Here is a 22,824-nt window from a genome sequence, read left to right as displayed (position 1 = left end):
GGATGGGAAAAAGAATTGTCGCTCACGTCTCCTGAGTTTTAGTTTCTGACTGGGTCAGGGTTTGGTTCTGCCCTTGGAGCACATCTCATATCTGCATGTCTCACTTCCTCATCTGCAGGTACGGATAACAGTACTCCTCTGCTTCAGAGTGGTCATAAGAGGGAAATATTTTGATGTACACGAAGCCCTAAAATTAAATAGCAGTGGATATTGTAAACAGACTTAAACAGACAGTCAAGTCCTAAAAGTTCTTGGGCAAAGGAGGTTTTTGTACAACAAAGGTGCAGGCATCAAGAGATGTTTCTGACAACCCATTTTATTCCCTGACTCGCCCCGATTCTCTGTTTGACTACAATTTACAGAGGCTGAGTGATCCCTGAAAACAGTGGCAGCAGTGACAATCACAAAAGAGGGTCAGCAGGAACCTTTGAATGCAAAACAATTGTGGGTGCTGGATAATTCAAATCAACACCCCGAAGCCTGCAAAGGAAATTTTAAGGCTTTGTGAAAATTACGACTAATTCTTTGCTAAGGCTGTGGCACAGAAGAGAAATGAGATGGATGGTTGGGGGAAGGGAATAGGTTTGCATTCTGTAGGGCTGTGAAGACAGCTTCCTTGCATCCTTCTCCTCAGCTCAGTCCTTGCTCAGTACCCTCTGCGGTTAGATTATTCCTTGCAGATAGCAATCAACTGGAAGGAAGTGTGTGTCTAATTTGCATGAGATTATTTAAAACAAAAAAAAAGGTCTGCATTAGTCAGGGTGATGGTAAACAACGCAAAGAGATGCCTTTTATAATATAGCCGTGGCTTAGCTTTCAAAGCCAAATATAATTCACTTACAATTGGCAGTTTCCTTTATTGTTCCTTTTAACCTTTTGCATTCTGCATGGTCTTGATCTTGCTGAAACTGTAGAAGAACTAAAACGTTTGTTTTCCAAAGTGTTGAGAAAATGGATTTAGAGCAATTCTTCTGTTAAACTGAGGTCATTTTCTTGACATACCTATTTGAGAGAGGATTATATTAGACACAAAGCTCCAGTTTTCATAGCACTGCTTTTGCATCCAAGGGAAGTGGTATTATTTTGGGGTTACCAACTTCCTACTAGATTAATATAATGAGTGGAACAGGGATATTTTTCATGTAATACGTAATAAAATAAAGCAAGATGAGATATTGGAACAGATGACTCTGAGCTGGTTTAGAAATATTCACTTTTCCATGCAATTAATACATCAAGGTTGAATAATCTAGGGCATAGAAAACTCACTCAGACTGTATGCATACGTGTGTATAGGTGGTGAATCTGAAAAAATAAAATAAAATCCAAAGGGAATTTTGATGAGTTAGTTATAAATGCCCAAGGACAGCCTTAGAATATCTTTTACATTTTTGTTAGTGGGTGTGAGAAATGACAGCCATGAAGACGAGTATATTTCTGAATCCACAGATGCCTCGGTGCAGTGCAGACTCACTCCATATGTATGCTTAAGGAATCAGCTCCGGGAGATTATTCCCTTGATGCTTGGAGGCCAAGATGACAGGGCCTTAAAAACATCTTGTTCAGGTGAATAAAAAGGAGGTGTTTCAAGGTGACGGCGCTCCCGGTCTTCTGTGATAATTAAGAAGGGAGGTAGTTGTGATGTTCTATTTTATGATGGCATTAGTACGACAAACAAGACAACTTCACGAGGCAGAATAGTCCAGGGAGGTAATAACATTTTTTACTTATTCTACTTTGTACAGGCTTCATACTGGGGACTCAAATGTGAAAGGTTTCCCATTGTTCTATTATTCACATGGGCTTTTTCTTCAACGTGTAGCAGGGTTTTAACAAAAACAGTGATATTTGAGTGTCACTAGTTGGCAAGACCAGAAAAAATCCTAGAAGTGTGTTTTATCTGTGAAAGATTTTAGTGTTTTTCCCAAGTAGGGCGAGAATTGAAGGGGGCAGTATGGTTGGGAAGCAGTGAGTATTATTTCCTGCCCTTTTTGTAGAATGAGTAAAGGATCCTTCATAACCTCCATACATTCCCAAATGTTAAATATTTTCAGATTTGCTATCTTTGCATGGAAGTAGAACAAAATGCCCCCGTTCTAGTGGGAGCCACATTTACAGCCAGCAGCTGATATTGTCTTGTGTGTCTGGCTCCATCTTTATGAAATTCCATAGTTGCTAGTGATCTGCAGTGTTGGCATCTGTTTATGCTTTCTCCTATATTGGATAATTAGGAGCTGGTTAAAACCGCTTCTTTCTTATTAGGATTTCTCTTTTTAACATGGATTAGACACCATAAATATTGTTTTTGTGACTAGAACAGTAGGCTGAGTTGATGCGTTCATGTGCCTTTTATTACTTTCACTGCGAGTCCATTCTATTCTGTGTGGTTTGGGTTCCTTACTGTTTGAGGCATGCATCAAATAAAAGTAAAGGGGTGATTTCATCAGACTGCAGGACCAGGGATTAGGAACTTCAGATTTCTGGTACAGTTTCTGACACTGACAATATTCTGTGATGTTAGAGAAATCACCTAACTCCTCTGCACATCCGTATCAGCACCGCACAGTGGACAGAATAGTAGTTAACCCACAAGAATAGGGGAAAAAATGCTCATAGTTATAAAGGCTTCTGAAGCTCAGAAGCACCGTGTTAGTGCTGTGTTATATTGAATAACAGTTCTGAGACAGCCTTGTATATTAATTCCTGGCAATACTGTTTGTGCTATGGATTATTCTGTCTAGTCCCCCAGTAAGCAGTAAAGTTTAAGATTGTGAAAAAAAATATTTTTGAAGCTTTGGTAATATGCCCAGAAACCTGGCCATTTTCTATATTGCATCTCCCCGTGTTGTTGAGGAGCTAAGTGTTTTAAAGGCTGAAGTTCAGAAATTTCATCTGCCAGCAGTACTTCATGGACCTCGAGTGGAAGTGCTGGAGGGAAAGTATTCCTCTGTTTGCTCCCACTGCTGTCGCACTCGTACCATTTTCTTCGCTGTGCTCAATTCCTGCAACAACCAAATGAGAATCAAGTGGTCTGTCTCTTCTAAATCTCGTCCCTTAAATCCATATCCACACTTCCAGGCTCTGAATGCTTTTGCATATGCACTGTATGTATAGTAGAAGGTCCTGAATCACTTCAGATGTTCCTCATAGCAGGGCCACTGGCTTTCTATCTGCTTTTGTGCAGGAGAATAACAGACAAATAATACCCAGCTCTCCTGCCCCACATCATGGTTGCCATCTGAGTACCGAATTCTTTTTCTAGAGGATGTTTTCTGCTCTTGGAAAAAATAATCCAGCTGTGCTTCTTTCTTCACAGATGCTGGTCATCATGAATCCCTTAGCTGCTTTTCTTTTCCCCCTTGTTGGCCAAATCCTTTCCATATGTTGTGGCCAATTACAGATGGTCATCCTGGCATTTCCTGATGGCAGGAGGGACTGCACCAACGTGTACCATGTGTGCAGTGTGACTACAGCTCTGCGTGAAATAAAAAACAGGCTGCCCTAGGGCAATCTAATCAGGCAGCAGTAGGCCGGGGCAATGCTAAGCTGAAAGTTTGGGCTTGGCCTTGTTTTGATCTGTTTTGTTATAGTTTTATTTCCTCCTTGCATTCTGTGTCCCATTCATACTAATCACAGTCAGTCCTGATTTTTTCTTTTTATTTCTGCATTTGTCATAAAATAAAGCAAATTATTCCCGTCTTCGGAAACGATCTAGACTAATTAGTCGTCTAACCCAATAATTAGTTTTTTGTTTCCCTGTCTGTTTTCATGCATTATTGTTAGTTTTTTCCCCTCTTTTTTTTTTTTACACCATTACAGATTAAAATGAGCCACATTTGCAGTTGATGGTATCTTTTTTTCGGGGGAAGAATGGAGAATTGCAATAGAAAGCTACTTCAAAAGCAGCAATAAACTCAAGGATAAATTAAGGAAATTGAATGAGCCACATTTGGAAGCAGCGTTGAGGCTAATATTCTGTCGCTTAAGGTTAAATTGCAACAGAGAAAGAGAGAGGGAGAGATTCCAGTGAATCCAAAATTGGGGAGGCAGTACTGCTCAAGTCGGTGCCAAAATTCTTTGCAGCTTGAAAGGGTTCTGCCTGGCTTGAGAATTTAATTATGCGTGCATCAAGTGGGTAAAGGTGCTAAACTGATCTCATTTCCTCTGCTCCCCCAGGCCTGACAGATGAAGAAATTGACCTGGCTTTCCAGCAGTCGGGCACCAGCACCGATGAGCCGCAGTCCCCAGGTCCTTCTCCACAGCTGGTGCCAGCTCAGCCCGCTCACCCCATGGTGTACAGTAAGTAACCCCTTGAAAAACATCTGGTCACGGTGCTTTCTGCAGTGATTTCTGCAAAAATTTCACACGTTTCTGTGCCAGATCCTAGGTTTCAATTCCAATAATACCGTAACTTTTGTCAGAATCAGACACCGAATGTTACTTTGAATGTACTCCGTAGCTGTTGATGCCTGTGACACGATGGAGCCACAAGACCATATTACACAAGGAAAATTTGATACAAACGATCATGGTCTACGAACAAGCATCATAAATACTAGCCTATGACACCTCTTGGCATGAAGGTTTATAGTCAATAGAAATTAGCTTATGACTTGCTGTAAGGACTTGGAAAAGCATTTAGCCAGTGTAGGACTCAGTCTTCCCTTCTAAAACTAAGGGTCATACTTCCCTTCATCAATAGGGCTTTCTAATATTTAGATCATTAATGTATGATAGAGATGATAGATTCTTGGATAGAAGGTGATGTAAAAGTGCAATGTTATTACATCTTCAGGAATTACAACAATGGAGTCTGTTCACTAAACTGGCTGCAGCACATGATCACAAGGTTTTGCATCTTAGTTAAAGGACTTATTTTCTTAACTGGCCAAGCAACGGATCAGTTAATGTTGAATGGTTAATTGAAAGAGGTGTATTTTCAGCACAAACAACAAAACAGAATATAATGTCTTCAGGACTTAGTCTGTGACTTCCCATGTGTCTGGCACAATGAGTTTTAAGAATACTGTCTGTTTACAAATAATAATAAACAGTGATGCTTATTTTTAACAAGATTTCTATTTTCAATCTTAATGTAAGGGGTGACAGCAGAAATTCTGTGTAGACTGTGTGGATAAGATTGTATGATTTTGTGTACGAAATACACTGCCAGAGAATTTTTAAAGTCCCAGCATAATCTGTGTAGACTTAAAATTTACATATATATTTGCATTTTAAAATAAACCTCGCAAAAAAGTATCTAAGCTCCAAACAATAAAAACCAAAGTACACACCATTAAAAATCCATCAAAAGAAGCTGTTCAGCTCACATGTGTGCCTGGCAGTTTGAAAAGCACTTCACTTACCTGCCAAGTATTAAGAATTGGATTTTGATATTGTTGCTAAACAGTTTGAGCTCAGACATGGACCAATGTAACAGTCTACATAGGGCTGTGTTTATTAGTTTATGACATAGTTTCACTATTGTCAGAAATAATGCTAGGCTTGTTCTCTGAGATTTGAAATGCTCTGGTTTGCCACAGTTTGGGAAGAAAAATGTTTGTGTTGGTGTTGGGTTCAGAACTGGAATATTTCTTACAGCTGTATTGGGTGCACTGGTGAACTCCAGGACTGAATTCTTCCTCCCGGGCTAATACTGCTCTCCTGCAGTTCACAGAAAATGCCAGAAAAGCAAAATCTGCTGATCAAAGTGTTAGATCCCTGTTAGTGCCATCCCTTTTTTGTTCAGCAAACTCTTATCAGAACAAAATACTGGAAGAGTTATTTTTTTCTTATTTTATAGTGTTCCACTAATACAAGTAAGGCAGGAAAGAAGTGTGCAATTCAAACTGGAAAATGCTGTCATTTTTGTTAACACTTACAGCTTTTTCATTTTTTTCCCCTTTTACTGTTTTGGATTTCCTCAAAGCACTAGCTCTCTATTTCTTGTAATTAGCTAACAATCTTAACTAATATTTAAAAATTAAAGTTCCTAGTAACATCTCCAAAGAGAATTGTGAAAGTATTATTCTGTAATGCTCAGAAACCAAAGGTGAAGAAAAATACCACCAAAGTTGAGCTTTTTTAGGGGTTGTGATTATAAACGTATGCTCTAGCTTTGTGATCTGATTAGTGCTTTTCAAGTAATTTGAACCAAAAGCTTTTGCCTGTGAGCCAGTCTTGTTTAGCAACCCACAACATCTGGGAAGCAGTGGCAATAGGTTGATTAGATATTGTTCCTCCCCTCTCCAGCCATTCTTTGTAGACCTTCTATTTAACCTTTAAATGAATCTATAAAAAGAATTAATAGCTAAATATATGTGGTATTCGTTTAACCAAAACATTTGTTTTGATTAGATGTCATCTGTGCTTAATTCTGGTCCTTGACTGGTGTAGCACTGGTGTTGTTAATGATGGATCCATCTCTGTGTTTTCCTTTTAAATGCTTTCTGTGGTGTCAGAACTACAAGAAGAAAATGTGAATTTCTCTAGAGCTGAAGGATGAGACTGCGCAGAGGCACAGATCTGAGTCCTTATAGATGTGGCTCGGTGCTTTTTTCAGGTGCTGGGTTTGCTGTAGGTTATTGTTGAACAGATGCTAGTATTGTAATGAATATTGCTGAATTGGTCCAAATCTGCTCCAGGACAGTTGTTTCTGTGATAGTTTACAAAGTCAATTTTTCTTTCACAGATTTGTCAGGCGTTGTCATGTATAAGACAGATACTCTTTTTCCTGTCTATCTATTATGCTCTTACAGAGTATTCATTACTTTAGCGTTAGAATGTTTTGAGGTTTGAAGTTCAAAAGTGTATCTAAAGGACTAACGAGATAGGTAGACTGTTGAATCTAGAAGTTGATTTGTGGATGGGAACAAATCATTCTGGAAGAAGTGTTGAGATTATTGGCTGCATTTGCTTTTTCTAAAGAAGACATCTGAGTTTCTTGTGAAGCAGCATCTAATGTGCTGGAGTTTAAGTCTTGAAGACTAAACCGTTTTGGGTTTGATTTTTTTTTCTTCTGGTTATTGGCTTTTTGATTAGTTTTGACACCTTTAAACCACAAGACTAGAGAGAGAAAATTATGTCAGCAGAGGAAAAAAAAAAAAGTGGGGGGGGAGAGAAAAGAAATGGTTGAGGAGGTGCAGTGCTGAAAAGCAGTGGCTAGTGGCTTGTGAAATGTAATTTCTCTCTGTCCCACTTACACCAAGGTATTACTGCTTCATGTTTAAAATTTGTTAAAACTATGGGTTAGGAGTGCAGAAGTTTGGGATGGCTTCAGGACTGTCTCAAGAGTTCATTCAGCAGGAAAGGAGTGGGTGATCCTGCCAGCAACTCCAGTGTAAGGTGTCCGCTCTTGTGAGTCAGAGCACTAAGCCCTACACACACCTTTTGATTTTATTTGCTTGACCTACTCCTGCTGTAGTCGACTGAGGCTGGTGTCATTTTGAAAGTTGCAGGAAATAACTTATACCTCTTAAATACTTCCTTTTGCAGAAATTGTACTGATGGTGTAGGTATTACTTAATATTCAAGTCTTTTGTTGGAAATAGCTGTTACTGCTGGGTTTGCCTTAAGTAACTTTTGGGGGAAAGAGAAAAGAATTCAGTTTTTAAAGTTTCTAGACATTGTATTTCAGCTTAATATTATCTCTACTATTTCTCCTCCCTGTTCTGGAGGAGTAATTCCTTCCCCACGGTTTGTACTTTTGCCAAGAGGTGTCAAAACTGCTTAAAAAAAAAAAAAAAAAGCTTAAAAAAAGCTTGAATTTGATTAATATAGAGAAACAAGACTTTGCCTGACTGATAATAAAACTGATAAATGACATTTGAATTACTTGTAGCGGTAATTTATTACATAAAATATCTTTTATTTGACATGCGATTAGTTGCTGGAAGCATCACTCAATCTGACTAGTTTAAACATGCTCTAAAATGAACCCCCAGTAAAAAAACAGGGCTGTCTGCTGTTGGCGTTATGAAATATACTAATCCAGCAGTGAGGACAAAAATCTGACTTTAAATATTTAAATGATTAATTGGGTTTATGTGTGTATATTTTTTTGCCTTTCTAACCCTTGTAATTACATGCAAACTCAGGGGAGTTTCTGAGCTAGGTGTGCAAAGCTGCATGCTTATCATCCAGGTATTGTCTGTGCTCTAACCCATGGGGTTTATGGTACTTTGTGGAGATTTTACACCTGCGTAAAACAGAACTCCAAGGACTGATTTTCTTGCCATTTGGGTCTTCTTCTCTCCATGTGTCCACATATCTTCTCCCGTCCCTGTGTCTTCATGAGGTGAGAGGAGGCTGTAAAATACATCCTGTTTCCTCCTACAGTTGAAAACAGAAACAAGAATTTGGACTCCTGTATTTTTTTCCCCAACTTCTTTGTATGGGTTTGCTGTTTGCTCTTGAAAAATCACCTCTTTTGGCCTCAGTTTCTATGGGTGTAAATGTGAGTGCCAGTGATGGCTGCTAGTGATGCACGAGGCCTAATTAATTGAGACCAGGAAACCTAATTCTGAGGCAGATGGGGATCTTAAAAATAGTGAGTATTTGCTCTGGAGGTGCAATTTACAGTTGCTGTTGTGAGACTTAAATATACTTACAGAAAAAAAGAAAAACAGATTTACAGCTGGAGAAAACGTCCATGTCACTTCTACCTGCATTTTGAGGGTCTCTGTATGTTTGTTATATCCCCAGTATGCAGCGTATCTCCTTCAGGAGGATTTCAGTACTTAAACTCAGGAGTATCTAGACTATTAGTGCTTTTTCACTTCTGAGTATTTTTTCAATTTATAAGTGGGGAAATTGAGGATATGCAAAGTCAGCGTGAGCTGAGAAACTTCTAGCCCCCCCTCCACTGCAGACAAAAAGGAAGATTGAATGTGGATTTCAGGCAGAGCTGTGACATTCTTCCTAACATCGTAACGTTGATGTGGTCAGCACAGAGCCTTTACTGTGTCCCTCACTCAGTTTTCCTCTCCACCCCCCTCACTTTTTTTTTGCCACAAGACAGAATTATTTCACACATCTCTAAAACGAGTAAAATGGCATTTCGGCTTCTTGCCTTTATAGACTCTCTGAACTTTAGGAAAGATCATTCTGGTCCCTTTTCATTAATAATGAAAACCAGGGGGCAATAAAATGTTCTTAGCTCCAGCATTAGAGGAATGGAGGGAGAGATGAGTGAGGTGAAAGGGCAAAGCAGGCGGGGTGCTACAGGTGTCTCTCCATCCTGCTCAGAGGTCGTTGTGGCTGGGGACAGTCAGGGACAGCCACAGACTGCCATGGACAGGCCACAGCTGGAGCCACCGACCCTCTGAGATTAATTAACCCTTTGCAATAGGCAGCTCAGCCTGGAATGAGTTGCCGTGTCCCAGAAAGATCCTTGAAGCTCAAGGCAGAGAATTGGATGTCCAGGAGAATTCGGGTACCAGAAACGAAGGTGGGAGCAGAGCAAGGAGGGGGAAGTGGGGTGGAGGACTGGGGTTTGCAGCAAGGCTAGCCAGGGATCATTTTCAATCCTGACATGTACACAGCCAGTTACTGCAGCTTAGCTGACGTGTTTTAACTCATTAAGTTAAAAAGTTATGATAATTTGATCATGTGCCTAAGCTCCAAAGCTGCAACCACAGCAACCCAAAATACTGCTGGTGACACTATTCCTGGGTTCTGGCAGAGCTGTTTTAATTTGTTCGGATTTCTAGCCAGCAGATAATCTGAGAACTGTATCCTGAGATGTAGCAAGAAGCTAGGGGTGCCAATATTTGAGTCAGTGTCTGTCTGTAGAGCCCGAGGGCTGGAATTAGGAATAACTGTTGCAATGAAATGCCTGTAGGAGACCTCTGCAACAAGAAAACTGACAGTTGGTGAACCAAGCGGAAAGAGGACAAGCTTCCAGGCATTTCGGCCAGTTAAACCCGAGTTAAAACTTTGGAGAACAGAATGCATTTCCTAGACATCATAGGTCCCATGTAGATTTGGGTCTGTCTGGTTGGAGACTGCACACCAGCCTCCCCCTCATCACTTCTGCCCACATCCTGCCACTGAACTTCAGGAAAGATCACTCTGCATCCCCATTATTATTACAGAAACCCGGGGGTAGTACAAGATTCACTAAGGGAACTGCGAGGGAGGTGAAAGGATAAAGCTGGTGGAAAACTACAGGTGTCTTCTAATTCTGCTCGGAGGAGCAGCCCGTGCCATATCTTTGCTCTGCTCTGTTGAGTCTCTAAGCTTCTGTGCAGAATTGTGTGTTAAATATCTCAATCCTTTCTCTTCTCCTTTACCTCTCTCTCTGTAGATATTTAATTGCATATTTTTTCTTTGCTGTTTGTATGTGCTTTGGTCCCTATTTGTAATTCAGGCTTGAAAGACACTGGATCGTTCCTTATTGAAACAGTCTGTAATTGCTGACACAGCCTTCATAAACCCATTTATTGCCCTGATAGATTTCTCTTTTTCCTCTAAACGCTTCTCTCTTTCTTTTTCCTGCACTCTTCTGAGTCTCTGGTTTTGTCCCCATTTAAAAGAATTACAATAATGAAGAGTAATTGGTATTCAAGTAATGAGTTAACCTGAGCTAGCACTCAACACCATAGTTGTCTGGGGGGAGTGTGGAGTGCCTTCTGTAAGGAAAGAGTAGAGAAAAACAGCTGGATGGAACTTCATTAATTGCTGATGTGATTTGTCTCCCTTTGACACCTTGAGCAAGGCCAGTATCGATGCTGGTCTGGACAGATGTTTCGATGTCCTAAGGACAGGAGCCTGTACACCGTACCTGAAGTGCTACCAGCATCCAAATGCCCCTTGTTCATTAAATCTATGCCTGCTAAGAAACACAAATGGCATTATTCATTGCTTTTTTTTCTCTGACAAAATGGGCATATCAGGAAATCAGTTGAAAATGTTATCACCTGCAGTTCTGACTATGGTTATTTCTTGATTTTGGCCTTTAGGTCCACCTGGCTCCAGATGGCGAGATTATGGGGCTTTGGCTATCATAATGGCAGGAATTGCCTTTGGCTTCCACCAGCTGTACAAGGTAATGTCTCCTTCACTACTCCAACACCATACTCTGTACTCTGAGAGAACGATGTTATTCTGCTTGTTTCCAAATGATCACATTGGTTCCAAGTTGGTCAAGCATCTCAGCTTGTACTGACACTGCCATGGGTGTATGTGAGAAATGTAGACACTTCACATGGAAATGCAGAGGCAAAAAATGGCAAGCAAACAAAACTAGTTTTCAGGAGTGGATCTCAAACTGCCAGAAACAAGGTCATTTGATTCATGGATGTGATTTGATTCATTCATTTAATTTTTAAACTGGGCAAACTGAGGACAGATCAGTAAAGGGATTTTCTCAGCATTGGCCATCAGACATTACTGTCACAGCCATAGTCTAATGGTTTGTACACTGCTGATCCTGCACCATAGATTAGCAAGGAGTCGTCTTTGACTGATGAGAAGGCTGAAAAGAAGGTGCTAACTTCTAGCTCTACCATGCATCCCCCCAGTTCTACTCCAGTGTGCTTAGAACTAGGGAGAGCAAGCGTGTGTTTGCTTGAGTACTGTAGAGACAGTACCTCTTCTTATTTCTTGAGCAATGTTCCTCTGATTGAACATACTCTCTTCACTCTAAATTTGCTTTCCAGTACTGTGGTAAGTGACATTAGATAATCCTACTGCCTTTTGTAGTAAAATCTATTTTACAAATCAAGTGCTGACCTTCTTTTCTAAAACTACTTTTCCTGTTCCATTCTATCATTAATTTTCTGGGTCTCAGGGTAAGAGAGGGAGGCCAGATTCAGCAACTTGTTCCATCTATGCAAGTAAAATTACACGACTTAGAGGATGGCTCCTTTGAAGTTATGTTATCCCCTTGTTTTTTATATGAAAGCAGTGATGCCAACCTTGCTGATCTTTTCATTCTTGCAAAGAATGGTGAGGCTGATCAGTGTCCAGAGAGATGTGGAGACAACAGCTGCTGGGCCTTGCAAACCTTAACACATTGCTGTTACTGAATGACACACCTCTAACACATATTGATGGTTTACATAAAAATTTTGGTGTAATGTCACTGATGCTCTTAATACATCTTACTGCTGTATTCTTTGTTTACAGATCTTGCTCTGCTGTCTATCCAAACCTCGTAAGACATATTGTGTGCCTAACAGAGACCCATATTCTTTTATAGGAGTAAGAAATCTCTGGAGACAGTTGATAAATTCCCTCTGCCCTCCGTGGCATTTTGAGGGAGTTTGCAAATAGTGATTTCTAAATGAAAGATAGGATGCTAGGATAAGACTTAGTTGTCCATGTGTGTTCTGTGAGGACTAAAAGAGAACTGCTTATGAAAGTCATCAAAAGCTATTTGGTTTTCAGAATGTCTGAGTGTAAACATATGTGCATACATATGCTTTGTGAGGGTAAGAGCTGTGTACAGCGACAGTGAAATCTTAAACCAATGCTATTAAGTGTAAAAGAGAGCTGTCCCACACATGTCAGTTTGGATAATCAGCTCTGTCTCAGAAACGGTTCTGTATGTATGCCCCGACAGTGTGTGTACATGCAGCAAAAGCCAGGATGAAGAATTGATAGGCACTATCAGAGTTGTTTCCACATCCTAGACCATCCTTCTCTCACTCTTCTTCACCTGCCATGTTGCACTTGGATGTGTTCATCTTAGAGTGCATAAACAATTCCTGTGCGCAGTGCTGCAGAAGGATCTATGGCTGTTAGGGGACAGTTGGGGCCTAATAGATGAAGACAAGCCTCTGCAGGGGCAGAATAATGTAGATTTCATGGCTGTGTACAGGGTCAGGGAGCTGCCTTGCTTCCTGTAGTAGCTTCTCCCTTTCTTTTACTCTCTTAACATAGTTCTTTCATACTACCTCTGCTCCATTTCCTTTTTCTACAGATTCCTCTTTCTCTAGATCTCTGATTTTCCCTCCGCAACTCTAACCCTCCTAACACCAGGGTTCACAAGATTTTACAACTCTCATTCCCTCTCTTATGCTCCCTCTGTCCTTTTCAGGGCCTTTCCCCTCTTCCCCCAACTTCTGCATTTCTTATCTTGTTGATGGAGCTCAAAATATTGTTCAACATCAGTGTGTTCACATTTGAGAACAGGAAATCTGAAATCTGACATCTATATGTCATCTATGTTTCACTGGAGTGAGAGCTGTCCCAGGAAACCTTAAACAGAGTCAGGAACTGTTTTTCAGCACCCCCAAAAATATACCCACAGGTCTTGCATCTTCTCTTCAGCAGCTTCTTTTAATACCTAATTTAGGAAGATTTTTTTTTCTCAGCCAGGTTTGTGGATAAATAATCTATGGCTCTGTGATAAAGATGGGGTTTGGGTGGTGGACTTTGAGGAAGATTAGAGAGACCGCTTTGCATATCCCTGTTTTGTAAAAAAAAGTTTATGTCCTCCATGCAGAAATACCTGCTCCCTCTCATCATGGGAGGCAAAGAAGATAGGAAACAACTTCAGAGGATTGAGTCAAACATTGCCGAGATGAGTGGCAGTGTGACACAGACAGGTAAAGATTAATGACTCCATCAATTCACCCCTCAAAGCCCTTCTCCCTGCATCCTCCATTCTGCCAAGACCCCCACCCTCTTCTTTCCCTCCATCTCCACTTTATGTGGTGACTTCATTTATCTGCTCTGAGAATCTGTTCACATTTGCAAATGAAGCCGCCGTCATTTCGGTTTAATTTGAAATTGCTTGTTTACTGTCGGCGCGGCCTCAATTAATTATGTTTTTACGGAAAGGCTCCCAACCTCAGAATATTAATAAGGGGAATAAAATGACAGCCTTTCGGAGGGCTGTAAAGTTCATTTTTAATTTCTGCTTCTCTGATGTTTTCAGGGGCTTTTTTGTGGTGTTTTCCCCCCACCTTCCACCTGAAAATCCAAGGCAGGGTCAGGAAAGTCTGTAATTACTGTGCCTCCCTGACCTTAGCCACCTTCTCTGTTATTGACTCTATAGGGTGCTTGTTCATTACCCGATGCCCTAATGATGGTCTGGATTAGCTGTTACCTGTCACACCAATAGAGCTTTTAATTTTATTTTATTTTATCAGCTTGTTTACTGCCTGGAAGCTTTGGATAAAGTACCAAAGTAGAAAAAGTTCTCCTGCAGCAGGAATTGGAGTCCAACAGTTGATCTCCAGTGTTTGCTGGGGTGGAGGAGGGAAATACTTGGTTTTCTCTCGAAATACAAGAGAAAATACACAAAGTATATGGTGGGATGGAAAAAAGCGTGATTTTCAGCAGTGTTTGTAAACGTGTTGGAGGTGAAGGAGCTGGTGAGTTCAGGGCAGGAGGCTGCTAATTACACTTTTTAGTGGAGGGCAAGAAGACAAGCATCTTTCATTTCTCATGATACCCTAAGGTCAGCCCTGAGACCAGCCTCTTTCCAGGTTGGAGCTAGCCCCAGAGTTTGCCTGTGTGAGGCCCAAGGTAGATAAATGATACAAACATTGTATAAGTTCAGGGAGATGTACAAATCATAAACCAATATAATTAGAAGGGAGAGGTTTTGGACGGATATACTGTGCTCTATAGACATCTATACAATGGAAAGATAAACTAGAAATACTGGAGGTTAGATGCAGTGCAGGTAGATTACCCGTAGTGCAGATAAATCATATGGATTAAAGCGAGCAGGCGGGCGTAGATAAATTAGATATAGTAGGAATAGAGGCATCTTTGTAGCTAGACAGCAGAAAGGACGTGTGTGCATGTATCTCAGTTTAACACTCTCCTGCTTTTTCCCTCACAGTGACTCAGTTACAGAAGACTTTAGCAGCTGTCCAGGAATCGCTAATCCAGCAACAACAGAAAATCCAGGAGCTCACCCAAGAACTGGCTGCTTCTAAGGTATCAGCCTTCAGCTCCTCACCTTCAGAACATCACCATCTGTAGAAGATGCGTGTCTTCCTTTGTGTCCACATGAAAACGACTTTATTAGGTTCACAGTCCAGCCTTTATCTCTGTCATATCCCCCACCAGTTTCTCTGCATTTGACATTTCCATAGGCTGGCTGTTTAAAGCACTGGATATTAATTGGGTACCCAGTGATATATCTGACTTCTAAGAGGGCTTTATTATATGGCTTTGCGTGCAGCATTTCTGTCTGAGGCCTTAGACCTGTTCTCAGCTCTGTAACTTCTGAGATGCAATTGAAATGAAATAATTGTCCTGTTAGTCCAGTGACCAAAAGAGGTGTAAAGGCCAGATGTGCATTTTTTTTCTTTCTGAAAATATGTAATTTTACATGTTTATATATCTCCTGTACTTTTGTATTTTGATTCAAAACAATGGCTTAACTCCTGTTCAGCTAAGCATACAGTTGAAATACTGTATGTAAGTCACTTGTTCAGATCCAGAACAGGTAATGGCTGAACATTCGTACTATTTGGTTGCCTGTTTCAAGAATTTTGGCTATCTCAGTGTACTAGGTGGCCCCATCACAATCACATTAGGTGCTCACAGTGGCCCATTTCCCTTGATTTCTGTCTGGAACTTGTCAATAAAACCAGCAGTGTTGGCTGGTTTGTGTAGTTACCTGTGTTTTCAGGTACCTGTGTTTCAACTTTTAATCAACCTTGTTTTTCTTTCTGGCAGTGAGACTTAGCACTTTTTGTCTCTGAAGTACTTGGCAGCTAAGCATTCTGTCAGTCAGTAGGTGTTAGTTAGATGTGGGACGGGATGGATTTGAACCAGTCACAAAGAGATGATGTCTTCCTTTCACTCACAAATTTGGAATTATTCAGGTTCCAGACATCTTTCAGTACTCTTAGTACAGGGAGAGAATTTTCTTTCTACTGTTAAATCCCTTACACATGCCTTGTGATCTACCTGCAGCATGAGAGGTTGTCTTCTCCCCATACCTATACTTCAATCTCATAGAAACCCTTTGATGGTGTGTAACTGGTGGGCCACAGCTGACTCTGTGGTGTGCACACTGTACAGTAGGAATCCCTCAGTGGCACAGCTGTAAACCCAACCATGAAAGCCAGTTTATGGTCACAACACTCCACTTCAATTTTCCTTGGGAACTGTGGCCTGTCGGTGGCCTGGAGCCAGTCCGGAAATTGGAAAACTGTTTTCAGGTCGTAAGTGTTAAGATTAAGGCCACATGTTGAGCTTTAAGAAGGGAAAAGGGCATAAGAGTCTTGGTGGTTTAGAGAGTCTTAAAGTTTTTCCTCCCCCCTCTCCACCCCCTGCACTGAAATGGTAGCACACATTGTTATGATATCTAAACCTCATGTGTACAAAGAAAAACTTGGGCAACCCCACAAACCAAAGAATAAAAGCTGTGTTTTCTCAGCTGTAATGTAAGTTTTTATATCTGCTTTTCAAACTCCTACTGGCATGCTGTAAAAAATTAAAAAGAGGGACTTTAAGTAATTAAAAAACGTACATAAAAATTCAAGGCTTGAATTTTCTACAACTGTTTTTTAAAGAGACTGGCTAAAAAGCCCCAGATGTCAGATTTTATTTCTAAATCCTAGGCATCTGGCACCATATGTGTTTTGGAAATTTGAGTCCTTTGCAGGCCAGTGAGTGGAAATCACTCCCTTGTTAATGTGCTGCTGTAGCTTTCAAGGTCTTGGAGAGCCAGAACAGTGGCTCCTGGATTCTTGCTGTCTGAGGGCTGGGAGTGTGAATCCCAGGGGAACGCATCTGTGTATATCACAGCTACTACAGGCTGAGCCTCTCCCAGCTCACTGGGTTCACAGCCCAGAAGTCACTGTGAGGAGTGCTGGCTGTGAAGGTGTTCAGGGCTGTTCAGCACTAGCTGAAGTCTGGTTGAGGAGTGAGTAGGAGCAACCAATCCTGGCTACGTCTAGGAGGAGCTGGCAAGGAGGAGTTTTTTGTTATTCCAGTCCTGGCTTCCTTCATCGGGGAATTTACTAAGAGTATCTCTGGAGAGATGCTCGTGAATGGATTCATTTGTAACGGCTTGTAGCAGAAATTACTATGGGAAGTGCTAGATGTGAGTGTTTTTTGGTCCCACACTCAGCCCATTGCTACAGGAGCTGCTGCAGTGGTAGGATGGGGTAACCATACCATGATCTCTCTTTCAGAGTGCTGCTCCCATTTCTCAAGTTCCCAGAAGGGTTAAAAGAAAAATTGCCAAAAGTATTATCTGCAGCATGTTCTCTTCAGTTGTTACCTTACTCTAATTTCTGCCTGATATCCCATAGCAATTCTGATGCAGTGCTGACAGCAGCTGTACCAGGCTTCCAAGAGTTACTTATCTTTCCCCACCAAATTGCATTCATTGCTTTGAAATATCCGAGAGACAGTGCCTAGTCCAGCTGCTTCCTGGAGATACAATCTGGTAACTCAAGCATAGTTCTAATTGTTCAGATCTAGTGGGGAAAGTTTTTGGAGCTTTCAAGCATCACTTTATCAGTCCACCTCTAAACACCAGAGAACGCAGATAGTCGACTTAATTTCATGATTTAGGAGAAATGAGCGAGTGGTTTTAAACCAGTTGCTGCTATTTGAGTTGCTAATATTTGTATCTGTTGCCTCAGCTAATTGCAGGCACAGAAGAGAGTAAAGGACCTGATTCAGTGCAACTCCCACTGCCTTTCAGGATCCTAGTTCTTATCTAAAAATCATTCCATAGGTCAATGGCAAATAATTTGGTTTATGTCTTTGTGTATTCTTCTCTGTTTGACATACTGGAGGAAAACATGCTGTGCAGAGCTTGCTTTGTCTGAATTCTCACAAGTGCTGGCTGCTTTCTAAAGGAAAAAGAAAGGTCCCCTTGAGATGCTTTAGCAATGGTTGTTGGAAACAAGATTAATTAGTCCTCTAACCTGAAAGCAAATATTTGAATCGTCTGAGCACCTTGAAACAATTTTTATTTCTGGTTATTGTGGGGATCCATCCAGGTCCGCCTTCATTGTGGAAGTTGGTTTGCTCAGATCTGAGATTTTAAGTGATAGAGCTTATGTATGTTAGCCCCAGCTTGAGATTCCCAGATGGGAGGAGAGGTAAGATGAGATAGAAAAATTGACATTTGTGAGCTATCTCCCAGTTCATGATCTTTACACCTTCTTTTCCATGTTATAGGCAACAACTTCCACCAACTGGATTCTGGAGTCACAGAATATTAATGAACTGAAATCTGAGATCTACTCGTTAAAAGGACTCCTCCTGAACCGGTATGGACAGAATATGTTGATGGAAGATGGTTGTGTGGGGAAGGGTTGCTTTCTGGGATTCTCTTAGTCATAGAGAGGAAAGACATTTCCAACAGGAACTAGCTCTATATCCTGTTATTGCTATTTTAATAATACCACTTTGCACTCTGCTACACTTTCTATTTGCAGGTCTCAGAATGTTTTTCAAATTTGCCTTAAATCACAGAGCGCTTTGGGCAATTAATAATTAATAAGATTTTTCCCTTTTGTTTGCAATAGAGGAATTCTCTGCCTTTCACCACAGGGAGGATGCCTCTCACCTAGTTTGTGGTGTTGGCTACACGTGAGCTGCCCTCCTCCATTCTGTTATGGAGAGAGAACCACTGGTGGATACCGTTCCTCTGCCCCATTCATGGTTAGGGCACAACCAGGATAAATTGCACTTTAGCAGAGCCTTTTTCTCTCCATTGGCTAGCTCAGACGTAGATATCTTACACTGCACAAGTCTGAAATGAGGTGATAGAAATCTCAGCCTGTGGGACAGTCCTAAGGATCTCAGTTTTTGAGGAAATCCTTTGTTTTCTAAAACCAGTACTTAAGAGTTTATTAAGCCTTTCAGTTTTTGATCCTTTCACTCCGATATGACTCCCTTAACCTCCTTCCACATGTAACCAAGTCTTCTCAAATCATCTTTTTCCTCAGAGATGGACTTCAAAGACCGATCTCTGATTGGACTAGTCATACTCTGAATCTCAGCAAGAATGCTTTTCAGAAGTCTGAAGAGTGTATTGGCTTTAATAGTCTTTTAAATTCTTGCCACACGTCCTGTTCCCACCAGCAGTCACAGCAGAAAGCTGTAGAGGACTGGGGACACATACTAAGTTACTGTCTGTTAAGTTGGGTCACAGTGGCACCACTGCTGGGAGAGAGCACTAGTTAATGACATCTCTTCAGCAACAGGAAGGTTGCCCAGAGATTACAGACCCGGTCTTCTTTCTTAGGCCTCTGCTTGTCAGGCTGGATGAATAGGAAGCAAAGAGGCTTACCTGTCCCTTGGTCTGTCTATCAAGGAGGGTTCCCTCTTCGATTTATACATTTGGCACAAGGTCTTTCTGCCGTCTACTGATGGCCACCAGCAGAGGAGAAGTGGCTTTCCAGAATGGGCAAGGGTGAGGGCTATCTGCCATTAGGGAAAAATCACTTTTATGCAACTGGGGTGTAGGTGCTTTAGGGAAAGCAAACTTTGCTGTGGGTTTTTTAACAAAAAGGCTAATGTTTCTGCAGCGAGGAGGCAGCAGCAACACTGGAGCCAAGAAAGTCTCCAGACTGAATTTGCTGATTGCATTTATGATACTGGTTTGAATAATGCAGGCATTAGCTTATTGCACTCACAGGAGATGGAGGTTAGATCAGCAGAGTTCTTCCGTGACTACTGGTGGCAATGGGAAGAGGAAGGTGAGCGCAACTGCTGTTCCTAGGTCAGTCTGTGGAAATGGACCCTGTTGTGTTCAAGGACTCCCTGTAGGAGAACAGACAGCTTTGGTCTGCTCTGCTCTCGCCCATGGCACTGCCAGTTCACCTGAGTGGCATGAGAACGCCCTGTCACAGATCATCCTTTTCAGAGGGGGATCTGATATCTCTTCATACTCCTGCTTTCCACGTTACAAAAGCAAGAACACATAGGGAGTACCAGAGCAGACATGCCTTTTTGCTGTACTCTTCGTTATGGATCACTTTCTGAGGGTACCAGGGCTCCCCATTGCACTTACATTTGTCCTGTTTAGTATTTACATTCTCATTTCAGAGCTGGGATTAGCTTGGCACTATCAAATCCTTAAAGCCCACCTGGAGAGGACTCGCTGAGGACAGAGCAGCTAGCTTCTCAGCTGGTGCAAGCCAGTACATCTTCATTCAAATCAGAGAAGCTGAACCAGTTTGCAACAGCCAGGATCTGGCCCAAACATGTAAAGTGCATGCTGGGACTAGGAGATAGGCTCTGGATTGTAATGAGCCAGCGTGCAATAGCTGTGTATCACAGTGGAGGCAAGAGCCAGGTGGTGAAATTTCTTGGCTCAGGTACCAGGAGCTGATGTCTCTGACTTCTTGCTCCAGTGGGAATTTTCCTTACCAATTAATTAGTGATTGTTTTAAAAGGGACACTCATGTCTTTCCAGAGGCAGCATTCCTGAGTGCTAACTTACTCTGTGAAATTGGCCGAACCAGATCATTTTAGTACTTCAGATTACTGGTGTGTAGCCTCAATTACTGGGTAAAACACTTTGAGCTTCTGCCTGAAGAAGTGGCCTTGTTCTTGTTCACTTGTGACAAAGGAGACTTGAAGTTTCAGTCCTGCTTTACGTGATTTCCCCATTACAAATACCATTCTCTCCAATGATAACCCCTCGGTGTTTTTAATAAAAGCCCCTTTCTCTCCTTTTCTTCCTCCCTTTCTCTCCCCCAAGGAGGCAATTCCCTCCCTCCCCTTCGGCTCCTAAGATCCCGTCATGGCAGATCCCAGTGAAGCCAAGCTCGCCCTCCAACCCTGCTGTTGCCAACCACAACAGCAGCAGCGACATCTCACCCGTCAGCAACGAGTCCACCACCTCCTCACCGGTCAAGGAGAACCACAGCCCGGAGGGTTCCAAGGTCAGCTGCCATCTGCTGAGCGCTGAGGAAGGCAACAAGGCGGTGATCGATGTCAAGAGCCAAGTGCGGATGGAGGTGCAAGGCGAGGAGGAGAAAAGGGAAAACAAAAGGAATGAGGAGGAGGAAGAGGATGATGAGGATGATGATGTGAGCCACGTGGATGAGGAGGAATGTCTGGGTGTCCAGACTGAGGACCGGAGAGGAGGGGATGGGCAGATTAATGAGCAAGTGGAAAAGCTACGAAGACCTGAGGGGGCCAGCAATGAGAACGAGATTGACTAAAGCACCCTGGCTTTTGCTGATGCTGCTGTACATCTTCCCTAGCCTCCTGCACTGTCCCCGGTGCCTCTCCCATTTTGTGGAGTGCCACCATCCCTTCCAGTGATTCTTCCATGATTGACCTTGAGTAGGGTCATGATTGCCCGGTGAATAAGGTGGGCCCTGTTTCACCACAAGGCTGTGCAGCGTTGCAGTGGCTTCTTCTCCCCTCCCAGACCTACCTTCTCCCCATGAGCTGGGGTCACTGCCTAGGCTGGAAGACCAGTCGCCTTACCATGCCCCACAACTACATAAGTCCCCTTACTAAAACTCTCAGCATCTCTCCTGAAGTGGTCAGCCTCTTTGCTGCATCCTAGAGTCCTTCCATTCAGTTTCAGAAACTTTCCTGTGCTGAGCTCTTTGATTTCACAAGTCTTTAATCCCCACATAATCCCCTAGGCAATTCTCAGTTTCCCCAAGTACCTGATTTATTTCTCAAACTAATTGGTATTCTGTCACCAAAAAAGAACGGTTTAATCCTGAATTCCTCACCAGATCTCAGTCTCAGCCACCTTCTTCCAAGCCTTACGTCAAGTCTCAATTTCCTGAAACTACCTAGCATTTGAAAACACTAAATTTCTTGTGGGGTCCAAAGAACACTATTTCCACCCCACACACTCCCTTCCACTCTTCAAACTGGCCTCTTGCTTGGGACCAAGTCCAGGTTTCATGGCCACAGTAAAATGCATGAGAACAGGTGGCTTTGTTACTGATTGCTCCCCAGTAAAAGAAGGCTTTAAAAGATGACCCCACTCATCCCAATTACTACACTTCTTCCTCCAAAGAGAAGGAGCTCGCATCAGTTTTTGACATCTTACATTTTATTTATAGCTGCCCTGAACGAGATGATATCAGATGCTGAAATAATTGGTTAATTTTGAATTGTTGCAATGGTTCTTAGCTTGTTTTTCTCCCTAAATGAGGAGAAAACCCGTATTAAATGATCAGTTGAGACCTGCACCTACCCAGTGACAGGCACCTGCTTCAGCAAGGCAGTCTTTACAGAAGAGAAAACAATTCCAGCTCTGAGGTACACCGCTGGCCCTTCTTGCCCAGTCCAGCCTTTTTTTTTGCCCCATTGGGGCTATATACAAATTAAAACAGTGAACTTTAAAACCTCTCATTTGCAGCATTGTGTTCTCAGCTGTTAAAATGGTGGTGTCCAATTATATTATTCACTGCATCAGAGCCTCTTAGCGGAGCAATTCTTGTAACAACTGAGTCTCACTGTCCTCACCAAGCAAGCGTGCTCGTCTGTGTGATCATGTATAGATTCCAAATATAAAATACGATTGTATATAATTGTAATAAATATGAGTTACCACTATTTAACACCAGGCTGTTACTGGATTACTGTGGCTCTTTTTTGAGGGGAGAAATATGGAGAAATAATTTGTGCAGGGTGGTAAAGGGAGGGAAAAGGGGAGGTTACAGAAATTCAGTCCGTATAAAATGTTTTCTGATGGATGTTTGTGGTTGGCTTGCTTTCTAGCTGCTCCAGTCCTAGGTTATGTCAGCAGGAGGCAGTGTAGAGAATGGTGGAAGTGCATTATAAAGTACAGCACAAATAGCTCCAACACCACCGTAATTCTAGGTTGCCTCCGTTGTTGCAGAGGGCGAGATGATGGATGGATCACTGGTGAGTAAAACGCAGCTCCTCTGGTCCCCGTCCTCCCAG

General features: G+C 42.0%; 1 protein-coding gene across 2 annotated transcripts in view; it reads left to right on the top strand.

Annotated features, from left to right (window-relative positions):
- Positions 1-22,483, top strand: part of PEX14 (peroxisomal biogenesis factor 14) — a 77,806-nt gene extending 55,323 nt beyond the window's left edge. For both annotated transcript variants that reach the window (XM_084494894.1, XM_084494895.1), the window contains 6 exons: positions 4,177-4,299; positions 10,962-11,047; positions 13,451-13,553; positions 14,801-14,898; positions 18,112-18,203; positions 20,645-22,483. In XM_084494894.1, the coding sequence (XP_084351020.1) occupies positions 4,177-4,299; positions 10,962-11,047; positions 13,451-13,553; positions 14,801-14,898; positions 18,112-18,203; positions 20,645-21,110 (968 nt within the window). In that variant the 3' untranslated portion in view covers positions 21,111-22,483. The remainder of the gene's footprint in view (positions 1-4,176; positions 4,300-10,961; positions 11,048-13,450; positions 13,554-14,800; positions 14,899-18,111; positions 18,204-20,644) is intronic.
- The last annotated feature ends 341 nt before the right edge of the window (positions 22,484-22,824 follow it).

This window comes from Aythya ferina, assembly GCF_964211825.1.
Source record: "Aythya ferina genome assembly, chromosome: 21".
Lineage (NCBI taxonomy): Eukaryota > Metazoa > Chordata > Aves > Anseriformes > Anatidae > Aythya > Aythya ferina.
Note: the sequence above shows the minus strand (reverse complement) of the source record. Positions and strands in the feature narration are given on the sequence as shown.